Raw genomic sequence first — 19418 nt, 5'->3', positions numbered from 1 at the left:
TGAGGGGAAAACAGGGGTAGTAGAAAACTTCGGTTTTTTTGTTTCCGTCTATGTCCATATTGAACTGTTTTATGTGCTTACTGTATCCACATATGATTGTATAATTATGGAAACACGTTCATGAAAAATATAAATTATTACTTTGTGTAGGACCCGTTTGAGCCCTAGAGCAGACCGGAGATCTCTCCGTTTGTTGAAAGCTTCCCGATGTTGACCCGTCTTATTCCGACGACTGGCAGTTGTATTTTCTTTGTCTTACGTGGAGTTTGCGTTGGGGTTTGGAATGAACTACAAGCCAGTCTCTTTGGGGCTGTTTACACCTGGCCACAATGCGTTTTCTCAGATCGGATAGCTATCTGATTTATCAAAACGATTCCATTACACCTGGTCACATAAATGTGTTTTTGCAAAACGGATATAATCTGATCTTCAATTCCCGCGCTATATAGGCTACAGAATTCATGAAGTGCACGTCATCGAAAGCAACAAGATATGAGCTGCATTTTATTAATCATCGGCTAATTTCAAAATCAGCAAAGACAGCAATAAGAGAGAGCGGAAACAGCGGCTATTTTTAACAAGCTGCCGTCGGCAACATTTTTTTTTTATCATATTCAGTGAAATCGACACTATATTCCGACAGAACATAAATAAAGTGGTTTTAGAAAACCCGATCTTCTAACTCAATCTGGAGTGTGTTATTTGTTTTGCAAAAATCCAGCACTCCCGGACCATCCGGTGCAATCAGCGCCACCCCTCACGCACATTACAATCACATGCACACGCCTGAAGTTCGCGCAGTTAGAAAGAGTGATGGCAGAACACTAACAAACCAAGTAAGCTTATTTAGAGTATAAATTACGTTAGCAATTGCAATATATTGGTAGATTAGCCAGGGCAGCATACCTCCAAGTAATCCATGGTGTTGATGGATGCTGTTGAGACTGTCGCGTTCACCGATAACCTGGTGCGTACACACTCGAACACGAACTCTGTGGGAGGGTATTCGTTGATAGTGGGGGAGGGCCATATGAGTTGTAAACATTCAAAATTTTGCCTAAGTCCACTCAATCTGCCAGACTTGCCAACTGCAGCTTTAAGGTTGAGCCACACTTGCTCTATTTTAACAATGTTTTTGTTTTCTGGGCCGGCAGATTTCCATTACAATAGAAGCCTATGGAGGAGTGATCCAGCTCTCAGATTGATCAAAAATATCTTAATTGTGTTCCGAAGATGAATGAAAGTCTTACGGGGTTGAACAACAAGAGGGAGAGTCATTACTGACAATGTCTTCATTTTTGTGTGAACGGTTCTCAGAGTCCCTATTCTGCCAGTTTCCCTCCATTATTGTAGATTTCTTCTCAGCCATTGTTTTCTTGTTGTTTTCAGATTACTGGATGTGGAAATTCTACCAAGAATAATGGAAATCAAACCCACTGAGGTTTCTTCTGTCTTTTACACATAGACGTCGAAGCAGAAGTGACGTGTGCGCTGAGATGAGTGTCTGAGAATGTGAGCGAGTGAGAACGAGTGCGAGAGACATCACACCACCTTCAGAGAGTAACTCCAGCAGTTGTCGGCAGAAACTCAGCGGCCTGTGACCTTCACCTCTTCATGTGCAGAACTGTCTGACCCCACAAAAATTATTAAAAATGATCTACATTCTGTACACACTTGTGTTTGAAAAGCTAGTGCATCATATTATTACAGACTTGCCAGCTAAAGGACTGTTGTTCATGTGCGTCTGCAGAACACATCTCTGAGGTGTAGCGACTGCAGATTGTTCCCTACTACACAATTCATTTGTCAGAAGATATGACGAAAAGGAGATGCTGCTGGAGTTTATAATGGCGTGACTAGAGTGTGAGTGTGTGAATGAACGGAGGGGAAGCTGTTTCCACATCCCCTCTTACCATTTCAACCAATAATAAATATCTTGTTTGCAAATTCCGTGAGATGCACTTATGTAAACCCAGGAGAGCAACAGGCAGGATGGGCGGCGCTTGGGTGAACTGGCGCTGAGCTTCGTCATGCTTTCTGAAAGTCAATTGCTGCAGTATATATTTTTCCCCCGTCCCCTTTTTTTTTTACTAAATAAAAATAAATGGTTCTCTTATTAGTATGGGTATGCAGAGCTTTCCTCTGTCCTAGGAAGGGAGACTTCGGCCACTCGAGCGGAAGCTCAGGCCGAGCGCTCCGGGTTCGAAAGCTTCAGGAATTACACTTCCACATCCGACTTTATTCTCCATTTGTTTTGCAGGAGAATGAGTGCCAAATCCTTGTGGATTCCAATGGACTTGAGCTTAATGTTAATATGTAGGAGATGCAAAATAAACATGTCAACAATGTCACAAATTCATTTGCATTGTTATGCTTTGGTTGTAATTTTTTTTTTATTTGTTTCCTGCGGCACTTAATTGGAGTCATTCACCGAGCTTTTAAAAAGAGACAATGGACAGAATCAGACATTTGTATGAGGTTATATTTTTCCATTGATATGAAAATAAACTTAAATTAAACCTTTCTGTTTGTACTGATACGTTTCCTTGTAATGTGAGTGTTACAGAATGGGTGGGTCACCCTGATGATGTGTGTGGGTCACCCTGCTGATTATGTGTGTGGATCACCCTGCAGATGATGTGTGTGGGTCACCCTGATGATGTGTGTGTGGGTGAGTAACCCTGCTGATGATGTGCGTGTGGGTCACCCTGCTGATGTGTGTGTGGGTCACCCTGCTGATGTGTGTGTGTGTGTGGGTCACCCTGCTGATGTGTGTGTGTGTGGGTCACCCTGCTGATGTGTGTGTGGGTCACCCTGGTGATGTGTGTGTGGGTCACCATTCTGATGATGTGTGGGTCACCCTGCTGATGTGTTTGTGGGTCACCCTGCTGATGTGTGTGTGTGGGTCACCCTGCTGATGTGCGTGTCTGTGTGTCACCCTGCTGATGTGTGTGTGTGTGTGGGTCACCATTCTGATGATGTGTGGGTCACCCTGGTGATGTGTGTGTGTGGGTCACCATTCTGATGATGTGTGGGTCACCCTGCTGATGTGTGTGTGTGGGTCACCCTGCTGATGTGTGTGGGTCACCCTGCTGCTGATGTGTGTGGGTTGCCCTGATGATGTGTGTGGGTCACCCTGCTGATTGTGTGTGGGTCACCCTGCTGATGGTGTGTGTGTGGGTCACCCTGCTGATGATGTGTGTGGGTCACCCTGCTGATGATGTGTGTGGGTCACCCTGCTGATGATGTGTGTGTGGGTCACCCTGCTGATGATGTGTGTGTGGGTCACCCTGCTGATGATGTGTGTGGGTCACTCTGCTGATGTGTGTGGGTCACCCTGCTGGTGTGTGTGGGTCACCCTGCTGATGTGTGTGTGGGTCACCCTGCTGATGTGTGTGTGTGTGTGTGTGGGTCACCCTGCTGATGTTTGTGTGTGTGTGGGTCACCATTCTGATGATGTGTGGGTCACCCTGCTGATGATGTGTGTGGGTTACCCTGCTGATGTGTGTGGGTCACTCTGATGATGTGTGGGTGTGAGTAACCCTGCTAATGATGTGCGTGTGGGTCACCCTGCTGATGTGTGTGTGTGTGGGTCACCCTGCTGATGTGTGTGTGTGTCACCCTGCTGATGTGTGTGTGTGTCACCCTGCTGATGTGTGTGTGTGTCACCCTGCTGATGTGTGTGTGTGTCACCCTGCTGATGTGTGTGTGTGTCACCCTGCTGATGTGTGTGTGTGTCACCCTGCTGATGTGTGTGTGTGTCACCCTGCTGATGTGTGTGTGTGTCACCCTGCTGATGTGTGTGTGTGGGTCACCCTGCTGATGTGTGTGTGTGGGTCACCCTGCTGATGTGTGTGTGTGGGTCACCCTGCTGATGTGTGTGTGTGGGTCACCCTGCTGATGTGTGTGTGTGTGTGTGGGGGTCACCATTCTGATGATGTGTGGGTCACCCTGCTGATGATGTGTGTGGGTCACCCTGCTGATGATGTGTGTGGGTTACCCTGCTGATGTGTGTGGGTCACTCTGATGATGTGTGTGTGGGGCACCCTGCTGATGATGTGTGTGGGTCACCCTGCTGATGATGTGTGTGGGTCACCCTGCTGATGATGTGTGTGTGGGTCACCCTGCTGATGATGTGTGTGGGTCACCCTGTGGGTCACCAAGATGGCGCCGTTGTGTTTGTGTTTGGCTCGCCGTCCTTTTCTGTTGTGTTTTCTGGTGATCATTGTGCTAATCTCTGTTTTCATCCGCAATGTGTCATCGATATTCGTGTACGATCGTCTGTCGCTGCTACAGATACGCAGTAACGTGACCACCAACTTGCCTGAATTTACCGGAGATTCAAATCTACCGCCATTCCTAGCCTCAGTGCCTGTCTATCTGTGGCGTCCTACTTGCCCGTCAACTTGCAACAAGAGACGCAGGAGACGAGGGAAGAGAGGTGGTGTTCGTGTAAAAATAAAAAAATACCTGGCATCTTGCTCCGTCGGCATGGGTGTCTCTGGCGGCTTCAAGAACATATCCGGGAGTTATGGAGGGTTTGATCTACATCGCCTTCTACAGTACAGCTACCGATGGCTCTCACCGGCTCTCCCAAACACCTGGTGTCCGCCTCCTCATTGTCGCCGGCCTGCGCGGATCCATCGGCAGCGCAACGCGAAAGAGAATCTTCCTCTGAACTGTGCAGCTCACCGCCAGACTGGAAACAACAGATCGGTGCGTGCAGCTCTGTTGAACGCTCGCTCGATCGCAAATAAGACGTTCGTTCTGAATGACTTTATCTCCACTCGTGAATTGGATGTCTTTTTTCTGACGGAGACCTGGATCAAACCAGGTGATAACAGCGCTTTTTCTGAGCTCCTCCCCCCTGACTATTCGTTCTTAAATACACCGAGACCGACAAGCCGTGGAGGGGGGCTTGCAACAGTGTACAATAAGAAGGACATAAACTGTCGCTCCATCGCATGTAAGAACTACAGTAGCTTTGAACTGCAGTTATTCCTGATGCAATTTACACCCCCTATACTGTGTGCTGTCTTATATCGTCCTCCTAAATATAATAAGGATTTTATTGCTGAATTTACTGATTTTCTTGCTGATGTAATGCCAAAATATGATAATTTCCTTATTTGTGGGGATTTAAATATTCATGTCTGTTGTCCATCCAGTCAATTAGTTAAAGATTTTCAAAACCTGCTAACCTCTTTTGATTTAATTCAGTCAGTAAATGTTCCCACACACAAACATGGCCACACGTTAGACCTCATAATTTCACATGGTGTTCCAATATTAAACATAGAAATTCTGGATACTTGCATTTCAGACCATTTTTCCATTATATTTGACTTCACGCCCCCCTCAACCCCTGCAAAATATCTTACCCCAATCTGTAGTCGCCGTATTATCACTTCTACTACAGCTGATGAATTTGCTACTGCCTTCAAAAATTCGGATTTTCATACCCTTTGCGAAAGTCAACCGCCCAGCACTGAGGAGTTCATCTCTTCTTTCTATTCCACCTGTTCAGAGATTTTGGACTCAGTTGCACCCTTAAAGCTGAGGTCTACCAAACCCAAACCAGACTGCTGGTTAAATGACACCACACGCGCCCTGAGAAGGCGCTGTAGACAGGCTGAAAGGAGGTGGAAAAAGGACAAGCTGCAGGTATCCCTGGGTATTTTGAGAGTCTGTCTTTCTGATTATCAAATTGCTGTTAAAGAAGCCAAATGTAAATACCTCTCAAATGTTATTTCAAATAGCTTCAATCGGCCCCAAGTTTTGTTTAATACAATCCAGTCTGTTACTAATCCATCTGTTAACGTGTTTGAAAATGTATCTAAATCAACCTGTGAGGAGTTTCTCCAGTACTTTATTGATAAAGTGGCCTCAGTTAGACAGAGTGTAAACAGCAGTATAGTTGTTGGTTCATATGCCTACCTATCACTGCCTTCACCTCCTGCTGTTTTTGATGTGTTTGAGCCAGTGTCACTCTCTCAGCTCTTAAATGTTGTCCAGAAGCTGAGAGCTACCAACTGTTCCCTGGACATTATTCCATCTAAAATGCTTAAACAGGTTTTTGATACAGTTGGACCATGTCTTCTCTCATTTTTCAATGCCAGCCTTAGCTTAGGGTCTGTCCCAACTGTTTTTAAGCAGGCTGTGGTCAGGCCATTAATCAAAAAACCTAATCTTGATCCATCAGTTCTTTCAAATTTCAGACCTGTGTCCCATCTGCCTTTTCTCTCGAAAGTTCTGGAAAAGCTCGTCTTCATACAACTTCAATCGTTCTTGGATCAAAACCATATTTTTGAACAATTTCAATCTGGTTTCAGGGCACGTCACAGCACAGAATCTGCGCTGTTGAAGGTGCAGAATGACATCTTGTTATCCTTGGACGCTAAAAAACCTGTGCTGTTGATAATGCTGGACCTTACCGCTGCATTTGATACGGTGGACCATTCTATCCTCCTGACCCGTCTGGCCCAGCAGGTGGGTCTTCAAGGACTCGTGCTGCAGTGGTTCAAGTCATATCTTGCCGATAGAACTTACTCTGTGATGATCAATGATCTCTCGTCTTCTCTAGCACCATTTTCCTCTGGTGTGCCACAGGGTTCTATCCTTGGCCCGGTGTTATTTTCCTTGTACATGCTCCCCTAAGGTTCTGTGATATCCCGGCATGATGTCTCTTTCCATCTATATGCAGACGACGTACAAATCTATCTGCCAGTTGCCCAGAACTCCCCAGACATACAGTCCATTCAGACATGTCTGGATGATGTTAAACATTGGCTATCACAAAATTTGCTCTGTCTAAATGATTCAAAGACTGAATTTATCTTATTCGATGCCTCTAGCCCAACAAAGGCAGCTCCTGATCTGGCACCCCTGACCACCCACCTCAGCTTTGTAGTCAGGAATCTTGGGGTGTTTTTGGACAGTAGTCTGAAGCTCGATAAACAGATAGACTCTGTGATCAGGACAAGCTTCTTCCAGCTCCGGCGACTGGCCAAAGTTAAACCATTCCTTAGCCGCAGTGACCTCGAGAAAACAATCCACGCTTTTATTAGTTCACGCTTGGATTACTGCAATGCCCTCTATATCGGGTTAAACCAGGCCTCACTGCACCGTTTACAGCTTGTCCAGAACGCCGCGGCAAGGTTTCTTACCAACACCCGTAAATATGACCACATCACTCCTGTCCTGCTCTCTCTCCACTGGCTTCCAGTCCAGTTCAGAATTCAGTTTAAGATCCTACTCTTTGTTTTTTGCTCTATCCATGGCCTTGCACCTGCTTATCTGTGTAATATGCTGACCCTTTATAAGCCCAGCCGAGCCCTGCGCTCCGCTGAACAACATCTGCTGGTGGTCCGAGGATCCAGGTGCAAAAAGTGGGGTGAACGTGCATTTGCAGTAGCGGGGCCGAAACTATGGAATGCGCTGCCTCTGGAACTACGCGCCATCATGGAGCTGCCCTTGTTCAAGGCCAGGTTGAAGCACCATCTTTTTAGATCAGCTTTTGACACTGGACTGACAGCTGATTAGCAAAATGATTTTATAGAAGTGTTTTTTTGTTTTTTTTTTGTATTGTGTTTAATGTTCCTGTTGTTTCTTTTTCTCTGTCCAGCGCTTTGATCAACGCATGGTTGTTGTAAAGCGCTATATAAATAAAAAATTGATTGATTGATTGATTGATGATGTGTGTGGGTCACCCTGCTGATGATGTGTGTGGGTCACCCTGATGATGTGTGTTGGTCACCCTGCTGATTATGTGTGTGTGTGTGGGTCACCCTGCTGATGATGTGTGTGGGTCACCCTGCTGATGATGTGTGTGGGTCACCCTGCTGATGTGTGTGTGGGTCACTCTGCTGATGTGTGTGGGTCGCCCTGCTGATGTGTGTGGGTCACCCTGATGATGTGTGTGGGTCACCCTGATGATGATGTGTGTTGGTCACCCTGATGATGATGTGTGTTGGTCACCCTGATGATGTGTGTGTCGGTGTGAGTCACCCTGCTGATGATGTGTGTGGGTCACCCTGCTGATGTGTGTGTGTGGGTCACCCTGCTGATGTGTGTGTCTGTGTGTCACCCTGCTGATGTGTGTGTGTGGTTCACCATTCTGATGATGTGTGGGTCACCCTGCTGATGTGTGTGTGGGTCACCCTGGTGATGTGTGTGTGTGTGTGGGTCACCATTCTGATGATGTGTGGGTCACCCTGCTGATGTGTGTGTGGGTCACCCTGCTGCTGATGTGTGTGTGTCACCCTGCTGATGTGTGTGTGTGTGTGTGTGTGGGTCACCCTGCTGATGTGTGTGTGGGTCACCCTGGTGATGTGTGTGTGGGTCACCATTCTGATGATGTGTGGGTAACCCTGCTGATGTGTGTGTGGGTCACCCTGCTGATGATGTTTGTGGGTCACCCTGCTGCTGATGTGTGTGGGTTACCCTGCTGATGTGTGTGGGTCACTCTGATGATGTGTGTGTGTGGGGCACCCTGCTGATGATGTGTGTGGGTCACCCTGCTGATGTTTGTGTGTGTGGGTCACACTGCTGATGTGTGTTGGTCACCCTGCTGATTATGTGTGTGGGTCACCCGGCTGATGTGTGTGTGTGTGTGGGTCACCCTGCTGATGATGTGTGTGGGTCACCCTGCTGATTATGTGTGTGGGACACCCTGCTGATGTGTGTGTGTGTGGGTCACCCTGCTGATGGTGTGTGTGGGTCACCCTGCTGACGGAAGATTTAGATAACATAAAATAATTATTCAGATGTAGTGAAGCCATTACTACATAATTAGTAATTATTAGAAAATTACTAATGTTCTAATTTTATTTATTTATTTATCTAATTTTATTTTTATTTTTTTAGATTTGTGGTGTTCATGTATTTTTTTGTGCTGCTATTTGGACTGTTTTGTAATCATCTAAGATTTGTATCTTGATGTTTGTTGGTATTTTGAATGTTTTTTTTTTAGCAATAACGTAAGCTATCACTGCAATTAACCTATTATCTTCCAATAAACATTTACTAAACCTGGCTACATAACATATAACTACAGACTAGATTCACGAGAGGTCGGCTAATGTGTGTAAAAGTAAAAAATACAGTAATTTCATTAATTTACCAGCGAGAGGACATCGGAAGCACCGAAAATGCATGGGGTTCAAATTCAATTTTACTGTCTATAGGCCAATTTATACTTCTGCGTAGGGTGCGCGCAGTAGGGACGGCGTAGCATATGCACAGACGCGTCCCATACCATAGACATAGGCTGCGTCCGAAACCGCATACTTCCCTACTATATAGTATGGAAAAAGCAGTAGGCGAGCGAATAAGTATGTCCAAATCCTTAGTATCCATAAAAGAGTAGGCGAGAATTACCAGAGTGACGTACTAATTATCGCGAGATTCGGGCATACGTATACTTATAGTACGTCCGAATATTCCTACTTTCGTACTATATAGTAGGGGGAAACAGTATTTGAAAGGAGTAGTATGTCCGAAACCTCAGTACTCATAAAAGAGTAGGCGAGAAGTTCCCGGATGATCTCCTGCTTTCGCCCCGATTTTTGAGTGTTCATCCGATGGATACTCTTCTATCCCAGAAGGCCACGGGAGAGCATACGTAATTATCAACATCGGAGATCAGCAGGGGTTTTCAAATGTGAGTAAACACGGTTTCTTGTGTTTAAATCGTATGTGTTAAACTACTATAGAGTAAACGTTTTAACTGTTGAAGGTCTAAAGGACTTAGACAGTATAGTATAGTTGTGATTTTGCTGTAAACACATGTTTTATTAGTTAGTTAAACTGGGGAGCTCCAGTAAGTACGCTACACGTAAGTTTCTAAAATGGATTTACATAACCATATAACGTTACATCTTAAATACGCTTATTTAAAATGTCTATTTACATCTGAAATGAAAATATTGTTTAAGTATTGCAGATGAGCACATCCCAACATGAAAAATACATCTGAGTGATGTAACGTTATGTGTGCTATTAATATGAAGGATAATTCACTGTTGTCAACACTACTTACATTACACAAATGTAGGCCTACTGTAAATAAGGTAAATAAACAAATCTATAAAGTAACTAAATATGTTATATTTAATTTGTCCCTTATTAGTGTTGATATATTGAGGAACATTTAAGTTGGATTAAAAGTGAGTTAACACATCAACCTCAGCATGTAAATTCAGTGTTGAACTCGTAATGTGAATCTTGTCTGTATGTTACAGGGACAGAAGAACACGCGTGTGTTTATCTGCTGGAGAGAGGCTCATGATGCTGAATGCTGTCATCAAAGGCTCTGAGTGAGTATACTACAGAAATGGATAACAAAATCTATTCAATCTTAAATTGTAGTTTATTTGAATTATTGTACAAATTTCAAGTAGAGAAATTACAACACTTTTCTGATTCTTGATTTCTGTGCATTTGCTGCATAGCTTTTGTGGTGGAGCAAGACCTGCAAGGAAAGATGATGGCAGCATTTGTTTTAGGGATTTTACTCAAATATAAAGTAAGGTTATTTTTAATACATAAATCAAATGACATTGTGTTAAAATTACTGCTTTTGTATAATGTTTGTGCATTTTTGTAGGATCTGAAATGTCTGCAGACTGGTGTGAGCACTGAGGATGAGGAGCCTAGCTGCATCCTGGAAGTGGTGCCATGGATGAGTCCCTCCATCTCTCCACCTGCCCTTACAAGACCCTCTATCTCTCCACCTGCCCTTATTGCCTCAGATTGTGAAGCGCAGCGCAGCAACAAGCTCCGGGACGAAGGCACAGTCCCCTCTGGTGAATTCATCAGAATAAAGCCGCAGAATGGGAACCGCTGTGTTGAGACGGCATTAGGATGTGGTGTTCAGCCCTGTAAATACATGCTTGTAGTTTGAATAAAGCTTTGTTTCATGTGTTGTTGACTTGTATAATGCATTTGTTTATTGTGATGGTTACTTTTATTTGTTCTTTTACTCATTTATTCATTTTTATTATTGTTGTCAGTATATAAAATTGAATTATTTAATTAATGTATCCATTAATTCATCGATTGACTGATAATTGAGATGTTTCACTGCATTTATGAATATAAATGTATTCATGCATAACTGTCATATGACAAAACAAATTACATTTTGCTTGTTATATTAAATTATATTTTTAGTATATAAAAAAGTTATATAATTAAGTATTGGTCAGCATTTAATATTATTATTTTGTTTAAGTTTTGGGGTGGGCTAACAATGCAATTCATTCTGAGGTAATATTAATTTTTAAGGAGTGATACTTACATTTTTCGAGTATAAAATCAACAGTTTTCTCCAAAAGAGATCTTCGAGCAGCTGCCCGTCTCCTTTGTGCAGACATTACAAACGCAGAGGAAAACTGTTCTAGGTTGTGCTGTCGAGTCACTGATGTTATGAAGTGTTAGTACACCTGTCACTCATAATTTAAACTTATAAACGTATTACATACAAGATCATGGAAAGATACCATAATAGTCATAATGACAAAACAGAAAACATAAAGATCATTGGTTTGTTTACATCATAATACAGGAAAAAGGAACAATAACAAGGCTAAATATCTTTAAATAGTTCTTCATAATACATGAAAAATGTTGTTGTTTTGTTGTTATAGGTCTGAGGGATGAAACGAGGTAAATTCATCAAGAAAAGGAGGAAAACTTAAAGGAGAAACGTTTTGGGTATAAAATAAAGAAATTAACAACATATATTCAAGAGGTGACGATTTGGGGGTTTCTTATAAAAAAAATATCAGCTGTTTCTTCAACAATACCACAACAAAATGAGAAAGTTTCATCAATGTCAAGATATTTATAGATAGAAGAATTAAACGTGTCGCTGTTCATTTCTTTGCGCTTGTGATATGATGATAACGCGTCGTAGTAGGTCACATGATAACGTCAACATGGCAGATGTCCGGTTCTCATTCATACTCAACGAGATTTGGCTATAAAGTACCTACTCTTTTAGCGCTCGTTGAGTAAGTACTTATTGAAATTAAGTACCTACTCATTGAGTATGCGGTTTTGGACGCAGCCATAATATATACATAGACGCCCGCGGAACGTTGCTGCGATACGTCAACGGGTCCGCCATTTTGCGGAGGTCAAGACTGCATTGTAATTAAATGTAAGTAAACGGGTGAGCTGCGTTTTTCTGGATAAAAACATTCTTGGATAAGAATGGTGAAGATCCCCATACTGAGATATTTAAGTTTGCTCATTGTGGAAAAAGCATTTTATGTGATTGACCAGATTTTAGCAATAACATTGTTAACTGATGGATCATTTATGATAATACATATGTTGTGGTACAACTGGGCATGCAGTGCAATGCAAATAGTAATTATAACATAAAGTGAAAAGTACTAGTAAATAGTTTAGTCAATAAAATAAACAAATAGTTTACAGCAAATAAAATGGTAATGAATACATGTAAAAATATTGATAATAGTTTATTAATAATTCTATAATAATAGCAATAGAATAAGACATTTCAACTACAGAATAAACACACACAAAAAATATATTTAATATTTAGCTCTTTGTGCTAAATTTCAGTTTTATTGATCAGTAATAGGCTAGCCATTATAACAGAAATAGCTTCAGTCAAACATACTGTTAAAATAGCCTAAATATAAAGTTATGAAACTTTACTTTGCCTTCAGCCAAAACTATTTACCAGGGAACCATTAATAGATTAATGAGACCAAAGATAAACACAAATTATACGAATTATATCTCATGTTTAACCTCTAGACTAGAGACATCCGAGCCAGCGGCAACCGTCAGAAGCACTGGCCGTGGTACGGCTGTTCCAGGCGGGGGAGACGAGCGCTGGGCGGGGGCGCAGCAACTCCGAAAACTTCAGATCAAATTTTTAAATAGGCCCTATCTTTATAAACAAACCACATATTTGAGCTTTAAACAACTACATTGTCGACTGAAAAACTATTAAAACTACATTGCGTGACACAATAACAGTAGTATTTAATCTCTAAACGTTACTTACTAATTAAATCATGACCAAATACAACCAAAAACAAACGTTCAGTCTTGCTTGTAAAAGGTACTTCCTCGAAAGCTGTTTTCAGTTGTGTGGCGATTTTTACAGCCCCAAGCAGCGCACAAAACAGGCATTTTTCTCAATTCCCGGTATGAGAGGTATGGGAAAGTTGATCTCCCCAATATGGCGGCGCCGTTGACGTACGCTCCAGCGGCCAATAGGGCGTCTATGTATTATGTCTATAGCCTGTTTTATGCTTCTGCGTCGAATCGACGCCGTACCCCCGCAGATCCCTATCCGTCGACACGAACCCCTCTCCGACCCCTCCGGCGTAGCTCGACGTGCACCTCCAAAAATTTGTAACTACGCGTGGAGGCGACGCAGACAGCAAGGGCTTTGATTGGTCAGATTATACATAATTTCAGGAGTGTAGTTCCCCCTCCCACTATAGCGCTATTTTTAACATTTGCACCCTCGTTCTGATAATTATAATACTCTTATAAAGAAAGTAAATAAAGAATTAAACTGAAAATAAACCGTTTTTTTTTCATTTCATTGTGTAGTGAAGTTTTTCTTCTTCCACGCAACAGACCAGGAGACTCTTAAGGTATCTTTCACGCAGAAGTTCTTTATTGCGTCACTGTAGTCATCTCAAAGTAAGTCTGACTAAGGGAAAATATTCCCTTACAATTTATACATTTAGAGGGGAGGAGTTTACATTGAGGGGGGAGAAACTGAAACAAAGCAAATGTAAATGATTCAGCAGATTACCAGAGATGCTAATCTAATCAGTCTGACCAGCGTGGTCACACTTTTACCATTACAAAAGCAAAGCTGAATCTTGAACTTAATGGCCAGGAAGTGCATAAAGACAAAAGCTAATGTGTGACACCTGGAATGCTAGGCTTAATCTTATTGGCCTCAAAATGGTAAACACTGTATACATTTTACAGTTGAAAATACTGTTAAACCTTAATGAAACATTTAATACATTTGTATTCCTTCAGTCCCCCCTTTTGAGAGTATTAATAACTCTCACATTATGTACAAATTTAAACACTTAAGAAAGTTCATTCATGTAACCTGTGCTAGTTACAGGCACATACTTATGTTCTGTGTTTGCTTTTTCTGTAATTACATGCTGACACAGAAAACAAACATGCAATTAGCTCTTTCCCCGCCAAACACGGAATTTTCCGGGTTTAATGAAAAAACGCATCTGCGCCAAACACGGAATTTTCCGGGTATCCGTGTTTTAGGTGGTATACGGTAAGGAAGACCCGCGCGCATGTCCTGAATGAGTGCGCAACTAGAAACAGATTGCAATCGTCTCAAACAGTGGAGTAGTGAGAATGTATCAGACAGACAATGCAGAGGTATATGACTGAAGTACTGGAGGTTAATGGATTCGGAGTCCGATCACTCTTTATTTGATAATTCTGAATCTGATCGGGACGAAGTAGTCAGTGAGAGAGATGCACATGTTGTCACAGAAAGTTCTAGCCATGGACGTGCCGCAGATAGATCGTATAATATTATGACACTATAATATGTATGTGTGTGTGCAGGCATTTATGTGTGGCTGTCTAAATATGAAGGTGTAATTGTCAAATTATTTCTCTCTTTGTGCACATTTACCACATTGTAATATGTATTTGTGTGTGTGTGTGTCTAGGCCTGTTTATTGTAATTCCAATTATTCATTATTCACAGGTAGAACACAGAGAGGCAGAGGCAGAAGTTTTATTGCAAAAGTTACATTTCCCTTACATCCTGGGAAATTTGATATATTTTACATTTATTTTATGTTTTTAATTTATTTTGGAAAGTTTTATATATGAAGGAAACAACATCTGAATGTATTCTGCTTTTAAATGCACTTGTTTGATAAAAATACCTTTTTCTCAGTTTTTTTGTCCAAAATGTTGTGTTTTTGACAAAACCTACCTTTGTTCAAGAGGCAATAAAAAAAGAACAGATGAAGATAAAATAAAAACGTTTTTTTTGCCTAAAAGCAGAGGCTCAGATCTTTATTTTTATATATATCATCTTCATATATTCATGGAAGAAAATATTCAGCGGGGCATTCAAATTTAGCGAAAATCGTCAAAAACCCTGGCGGTGGCTGGCAACTTTTTTTTAAAACGCTGGCGGGGAAAGAGTTAGGGTCTGTGAAGCTCTTACGGAAAAATTAAATTTCAGTTACATCTGGTGTAATTTTTTTCTGAAAGATCAAGACTGTTTAACCATCATGCTTGTGCACAAGAGAGTCAATGCCGCCATCTTCGGCTGTGGCCTGCAAGGTTTCCAGCAAAAACGAGGATTGTGGAGTCTTCACTTTGTGCGATGTCCTGGTGGTTACTACATCTTGATAATGTTTATGGATGACTGAAGGTTCCGTAAGTCTTTACTCTGCGTTGTGCATTTTTTCTTCTTTACTTTGGTGATAGTTGGCTCGGCAGTGGGTCTCATTGTTCTCTGGAAGTGGTGGCTTCATACGCAGGTGAAGACGTCTGTGTGTATGGGTCTCGGGATAGCCATCAAGTGGTATCTGCACAGAGGTATCTGCACCACTGTCTATGATTTCCACACGTACCATCTCCTCCGACATCTTCTCACGTTTCTGCCTTTCAGTTTTAGTAATTTCACTAAAGTAAACTGTTTTTCCACCTCAATAAGCTCCAACTCCAACATGATCAGCTCTCTTTCAGTCGATATTGCTTGTAGTAACCTAGCCGTGAGGAATCTAAACACAGTGGAACATTAAAACCCTCCGCCGCCAACTAGCGTTTCGGAGCATTACTGCAGAGCAACCAAGACCTGACCGCAGAAGTATAAATGCTCACAACGGCGTCGCCTACGTGCGTAGCCAACGCCGTGCACTACGGCGTACCCTCGACGCAGAAGTATAAATTGGCCTTATGGGTTCAATGCTGGAACTATCAGTGGTTTGAACTTATGGGCGGGTCCACGACACACGTTACTTCCGCATTCCTGGTACGCGTCTGTGTGTAAGCTACGCCGTGCCTACTGCGCGCACGCGACGCAGAAGTATAAATTGGCCTTTACAATGGCGGTGTAAATTTGCTTATACCTTCTGGGAGGATATGCATTACTGGTTATTTCCTAAATTTAAAGATTTACCTGTATTAACAAAGGAAAATATAATTTTTGGTATTTTTATGAAGGATGAAACACTTGACTTGGCAGTAAACACACTTATTATTCTTGGGAATTTTTTTTTTTTACCCAAGAATAGATTCCTGAAAACACTACCAAACTTTTATGTTTTTCATAAAGAATTGTGTCATTACTTTCTATCGCTAAAATTGATGAAGAAAAAGAATGCCTTAATCTTATCTACTTTGATAGAGGATGTGAATCTTTCTGAAAGCCCCTATTTTTTTTTGTTAATTTATTTATTTTTATTTTACTGTATTTGTATTTTCTACTTCCTATGTGAAGGTGCTTGTCTGTTGTCTAAGAAGACAGTTCATATGTTGTATCAGGCCAATTATGGTTGTTAATATTATTGTTCAATAATAATAATAATAAAAAGTTACAATGGCGGTCTATGGCAGTGTCAGAACTCTCTCAATATATGGCTCTGGTTTGCACTATTGTATAACAAAACAAATACTGAAAGAAAAAAAACAACCCCCCTCAGCCTGACTGAGTGGCAAAAGAAAAAAAACGAAAAAGAAAAAAGGAAATATTTTGTGTTGAGAAAAAAGAGTTAGGCTACATGCATCAATTAATTGTTCACTATAAAACCAGTAACATGCATTAAGGAAGTAAATCCATTTAATGTGCAGACACAGTTCAGTAAGACTAGTTTTGTTGTATTGCTGTTTATCATTTATGTAGTGTGACTGTCAGCAGAGGGCAGCACTTTCCTCTCACCATCAGATCCACACAGAAATACCAACGAGAAAGAACACAAACGACCCATAATGCACTGCAACCCGTGAGAATTGCCAGTCATCTTCCGTATTACGGTGTGCGGTGTGGATTCAAGCGAGCTATTTATTTACGTGCCTGATTATCGCATAACGAGACCGAACTCCAGAATCTGAGTCTCAACATGAAAGAAGCGACGGCGAAGAAACGCGAGAAAGTGCGCGCGGAGAAAGATGTGGAAGATGTGGAGATGAAGGAAGACGAGCACGAGCAGCGCGCGCCCCGCGAACAAGACCAGCTCACCCTGGACGGTCTGAACATTACTTATTATAATCATAACCATAACAAAAACCCTGGACGGTCTGAACATGACTTATCATTACATAACCGATCTCGCTTTATGCCATAAGCATAATAACACTAACCTCATTGATCAGTGACCCCATGAGAAATATGATGGGCTGTCAAAACAACTCAGCTTCTTCTGTAATCTGTCGCTATTGCTGTAGTTATTTATTACGACTTAAAGCGTCTATTAAATCTGATCACTAGTTTGTTAACGTTGCCAGCAATAAAGCAAAGCTGTGTGTTGACAAGAGCATAAAATCAGAGCTAAAACAATGTTCACTCGCATATTAAAATAAAAATGCTAGGTTAGTCTCAGTCAGTGAAGTCATCTTTGTTTCTATCAGCTGTACAGCAGATCCAGAAGAGAATAGCGTCACAGTCCAGCTAAAGTGAGTTCAGTGATGGTTCATTTTTGTTGTTATAAAGCTATTAATAATTTAGTTCTTTTTTTGTATATATATACAAAAATAACGGCATTATTCAACTATTATTTTTTTTCTTTTTTTATTATGCATTAAACAACATATATAGAACAATACAACAAACAATATAAAGCCATGGGAATAAAGAAAAGGAAAACAAACAATAAAGAGAAAATAAATAAATAATAATAAAAGAAATAAATAAAATTTACACTCAAAAACATGCAAGACCTTTACATTATTCAATTATTTTGAAGAGAGAACATAAACGGACAGTTTTAATAGCCTTTCTATTAGTGACTATTATTTTCCTTCTCTGTGGGCCTCTGTGTTGTATGTCATCACACACATGACCAGCTTTGGTCAATAGTGAGCCTGCGTGTACAACCCATAAGCGCTACGCTGTTACACTACGGAACTATCTCGAGGCCCACATAGAAGGAAATTAATAGTTGAATAAAGTCGTTATTTTCGTTTGTTTTGTGCACACAAAATGTACTCTCGTTGCTTGATAAACTTAAGATTGAGCCACTGTAGTCACTTGGACCACCACCAGCAAATTAAATATCTTAATTTGTGTTCCGAAGATGAACGAAAGTCTTACGGGTTGGAACAACGTGAGGGGGAGTCATTTCTGACAGAATTTTTCATTTTGGAGTGAACTAACCCTTTAAGTCAGGGTTAGGATAGATTAAATACAGGTTAAATTAGGGTCAGGGTTGGGTTAGATTAGATATGAGTTAAGGTAAGGGTTAGGGTTAGAATAGGTTAGATTTGATGCGGGTTATGTTAAATTAGGGTTAGGTTAGATTTTGATGTGGGTTAGGGTTGGAATAGGTTAGAGTGGATACGGGTTATGTTAAATTAGGGTTGGGTTAGATATGGGTGAAGTTAGGGTTTAGTTTTTACCCTCTAGTCATCATGAAGGCATTGATTAGCTTGATCAGGCGTGTTAGATTAGTGGACCTTCAGGACCCAAGTTAATTTAGACTGTGACGTGCATAAAATGTAAAGAAAAATTAGCCTTATATTAGCTTGTTTATATTGCTTATATAGCTTGCTTATTATATTGGCTTGTTTTGAATTAGAAAAGCAGTTTAAGTCAGTGAATTAAAAGAAATGATGATATAAATGAAAGCAGAATGTAACTGAGTTAAGTGTTACATTAGATTTAAGGGAATCGCAGGAACACGCATTCAGTCCTGGGGCTCGTTCTTCGTACGTTGCTTAAAACATCCGAGATCAAATGAGACATCCAAGATAATATCAGCGTGCTAATCATGATCTGGCTAATTGGGTTCTTCGAACACACCTGTTGTTTATGATTAGTATCGCTGGATTGAGTTATCTGAGATAACTGCGCATTCTCACGTTGGTTTAAAAGGGGACATGTATCGATAGCAGAACCAGTGATCAGCAACGCTGCTATTGGCTGTTCAGCTTGGCCAAAGAACACGCCCAGTTTTTCCCTAAACCGAGCAAGCTCTTTTAATGCAAGGTTATGCCGAATTTCAGTCTTTAATTAAAACGCCAGGGAACACCTCAAAGTGTGCAAAAGCCAGGAGAGAGTGCTGGCAAAAGTAAAAGACAAATTAGATGTGTTTGTGGTGGCCATGTTAGATGTTTTAATAACTTATTATTAGGGCCCAAGCCCTGAAAGGGCGAAGGCCCTATTGTTTTCCTTAGGATTATTATTAGGGCCCAAGCCT

At 41.4% G+C, this 19418-nt stretch overlaps 3 protein-coding genes across 5 annotated transcripts in view; all 3 read left to right on the top strand.

Moving 5' to 3' along the window:
• The window catches only part of kpnb1 (karyopherin (importin) beta 1), a 56054-nt gene extending 54104 nt beyond the window's left edge, over window positions 1–1950 (top strand). Inside the window, exon 22 of one of the 2 annotated variants that reach the window (XM_089122779.1) lies at window positions 1390–1950. In XM_089122779.1, the coding sequence (XP_088978905.1) occupies window position 1390 (1 nt within the window). In that variant the 3' untranslated portion in view covers window positions 1391–1950. The remainder of the gene's footprint in view (window positions 1–1389) is intronic. The other variant, XM_089122780.1, reaches the window with a different exon arrangement.
• Window positions 1951–9270: 7320 nt separating this feature from the next.
• Window positions 9271–10925, top strand: LOC148970967 (uncharacterized). Of its 2 annotated transcripts, none has more exons than XM_089122914.1 (4): window positions 9271–9661; window positions 10242–10316; window positions 10452–10525; window positions 10607–10925. In XM_089122914.1, the coding sequence occupies exons 2-4, from the start codon at window positions 10295–10297 to the stop codon at window positions 10901–10903; spliced, it is 393 nt and encodes a 130-aa protein (XP_088979040.1). In that variant the 5' UTR covers window positions 9271–9661; window positions 10242–10294; the 3' UTR covers window positions 10904–10925. The 2 variants fall into 2 exon arrangements, with proteins under 2 accessions (XP_088979040.1, XP_088979042.1); XM_089122916.1 differs by having other exon boundaries at window positions 9271–9835.
• A 6065-nt stretch (window positions 10926–16990) lies between these two features.
• The window catches only part of psmd3 (proteasome 26S subunit, non-ATPase 3), a 39858-nt gene continuing 37430 nt past the window's right edge, over window positions 16991–19418 (top strand). Inside the window, exon 1 of the mRNA XM_039654218.2 lies at window positions 16991–17250. Coding sequence (XP_039510152.1) covers window positions 17124–17250 — 127 coding nt within the window. The 5' untranslated portion in view covers window positions 16991–17123. The remainder of the gene's footprint in view (window positions 17251–19418) is intronic.

This window comes from Pimephales promelas, chromosome 18 (genome assembly GCF_988280905.1).
Source record: "Pimephales promelas chromosome 18, fPimPro1.hap1.1, whole genome shotgun sequence".
Lineage (NCBI taxonomy): Eukaryota > Metazoa > Chordata > Actinopteri > Cypriniformes > Leuciscidae > Pimephales > Pimephales promelas.
The sequence above is the reverse complement of the archived record's forward strand: the minus strand, read 5'-3'. Positions and strand labels throughout refer to the sequence as shown.

What these genes read in the sequence shown, in the direction of transcription:
- LOC148970967 (XM_089122914.1), top strand. Translation starts at nt 10,295, where the DNA reads ATGCTGTCATCAAAGGCTCTGA. An exon ending in GCTGTCATCAAAGGCTCTGA is followed by an intron (nt 10,317 to 10,451) that starts GTGAGTATACTA and finishes TTTGCTGCATAG; the next exon opens with CTTTTGTGGTGGAGCAAGAC. An exon ending in GGATTTTACTCAAATATAAA is followed by an intron (nt 10,526 to 10,606) that starts GTAAGGTTATTT and finishes GCATTTTTGTAG; the next exon opens with GATCTGAAATGTCTGCAGAC.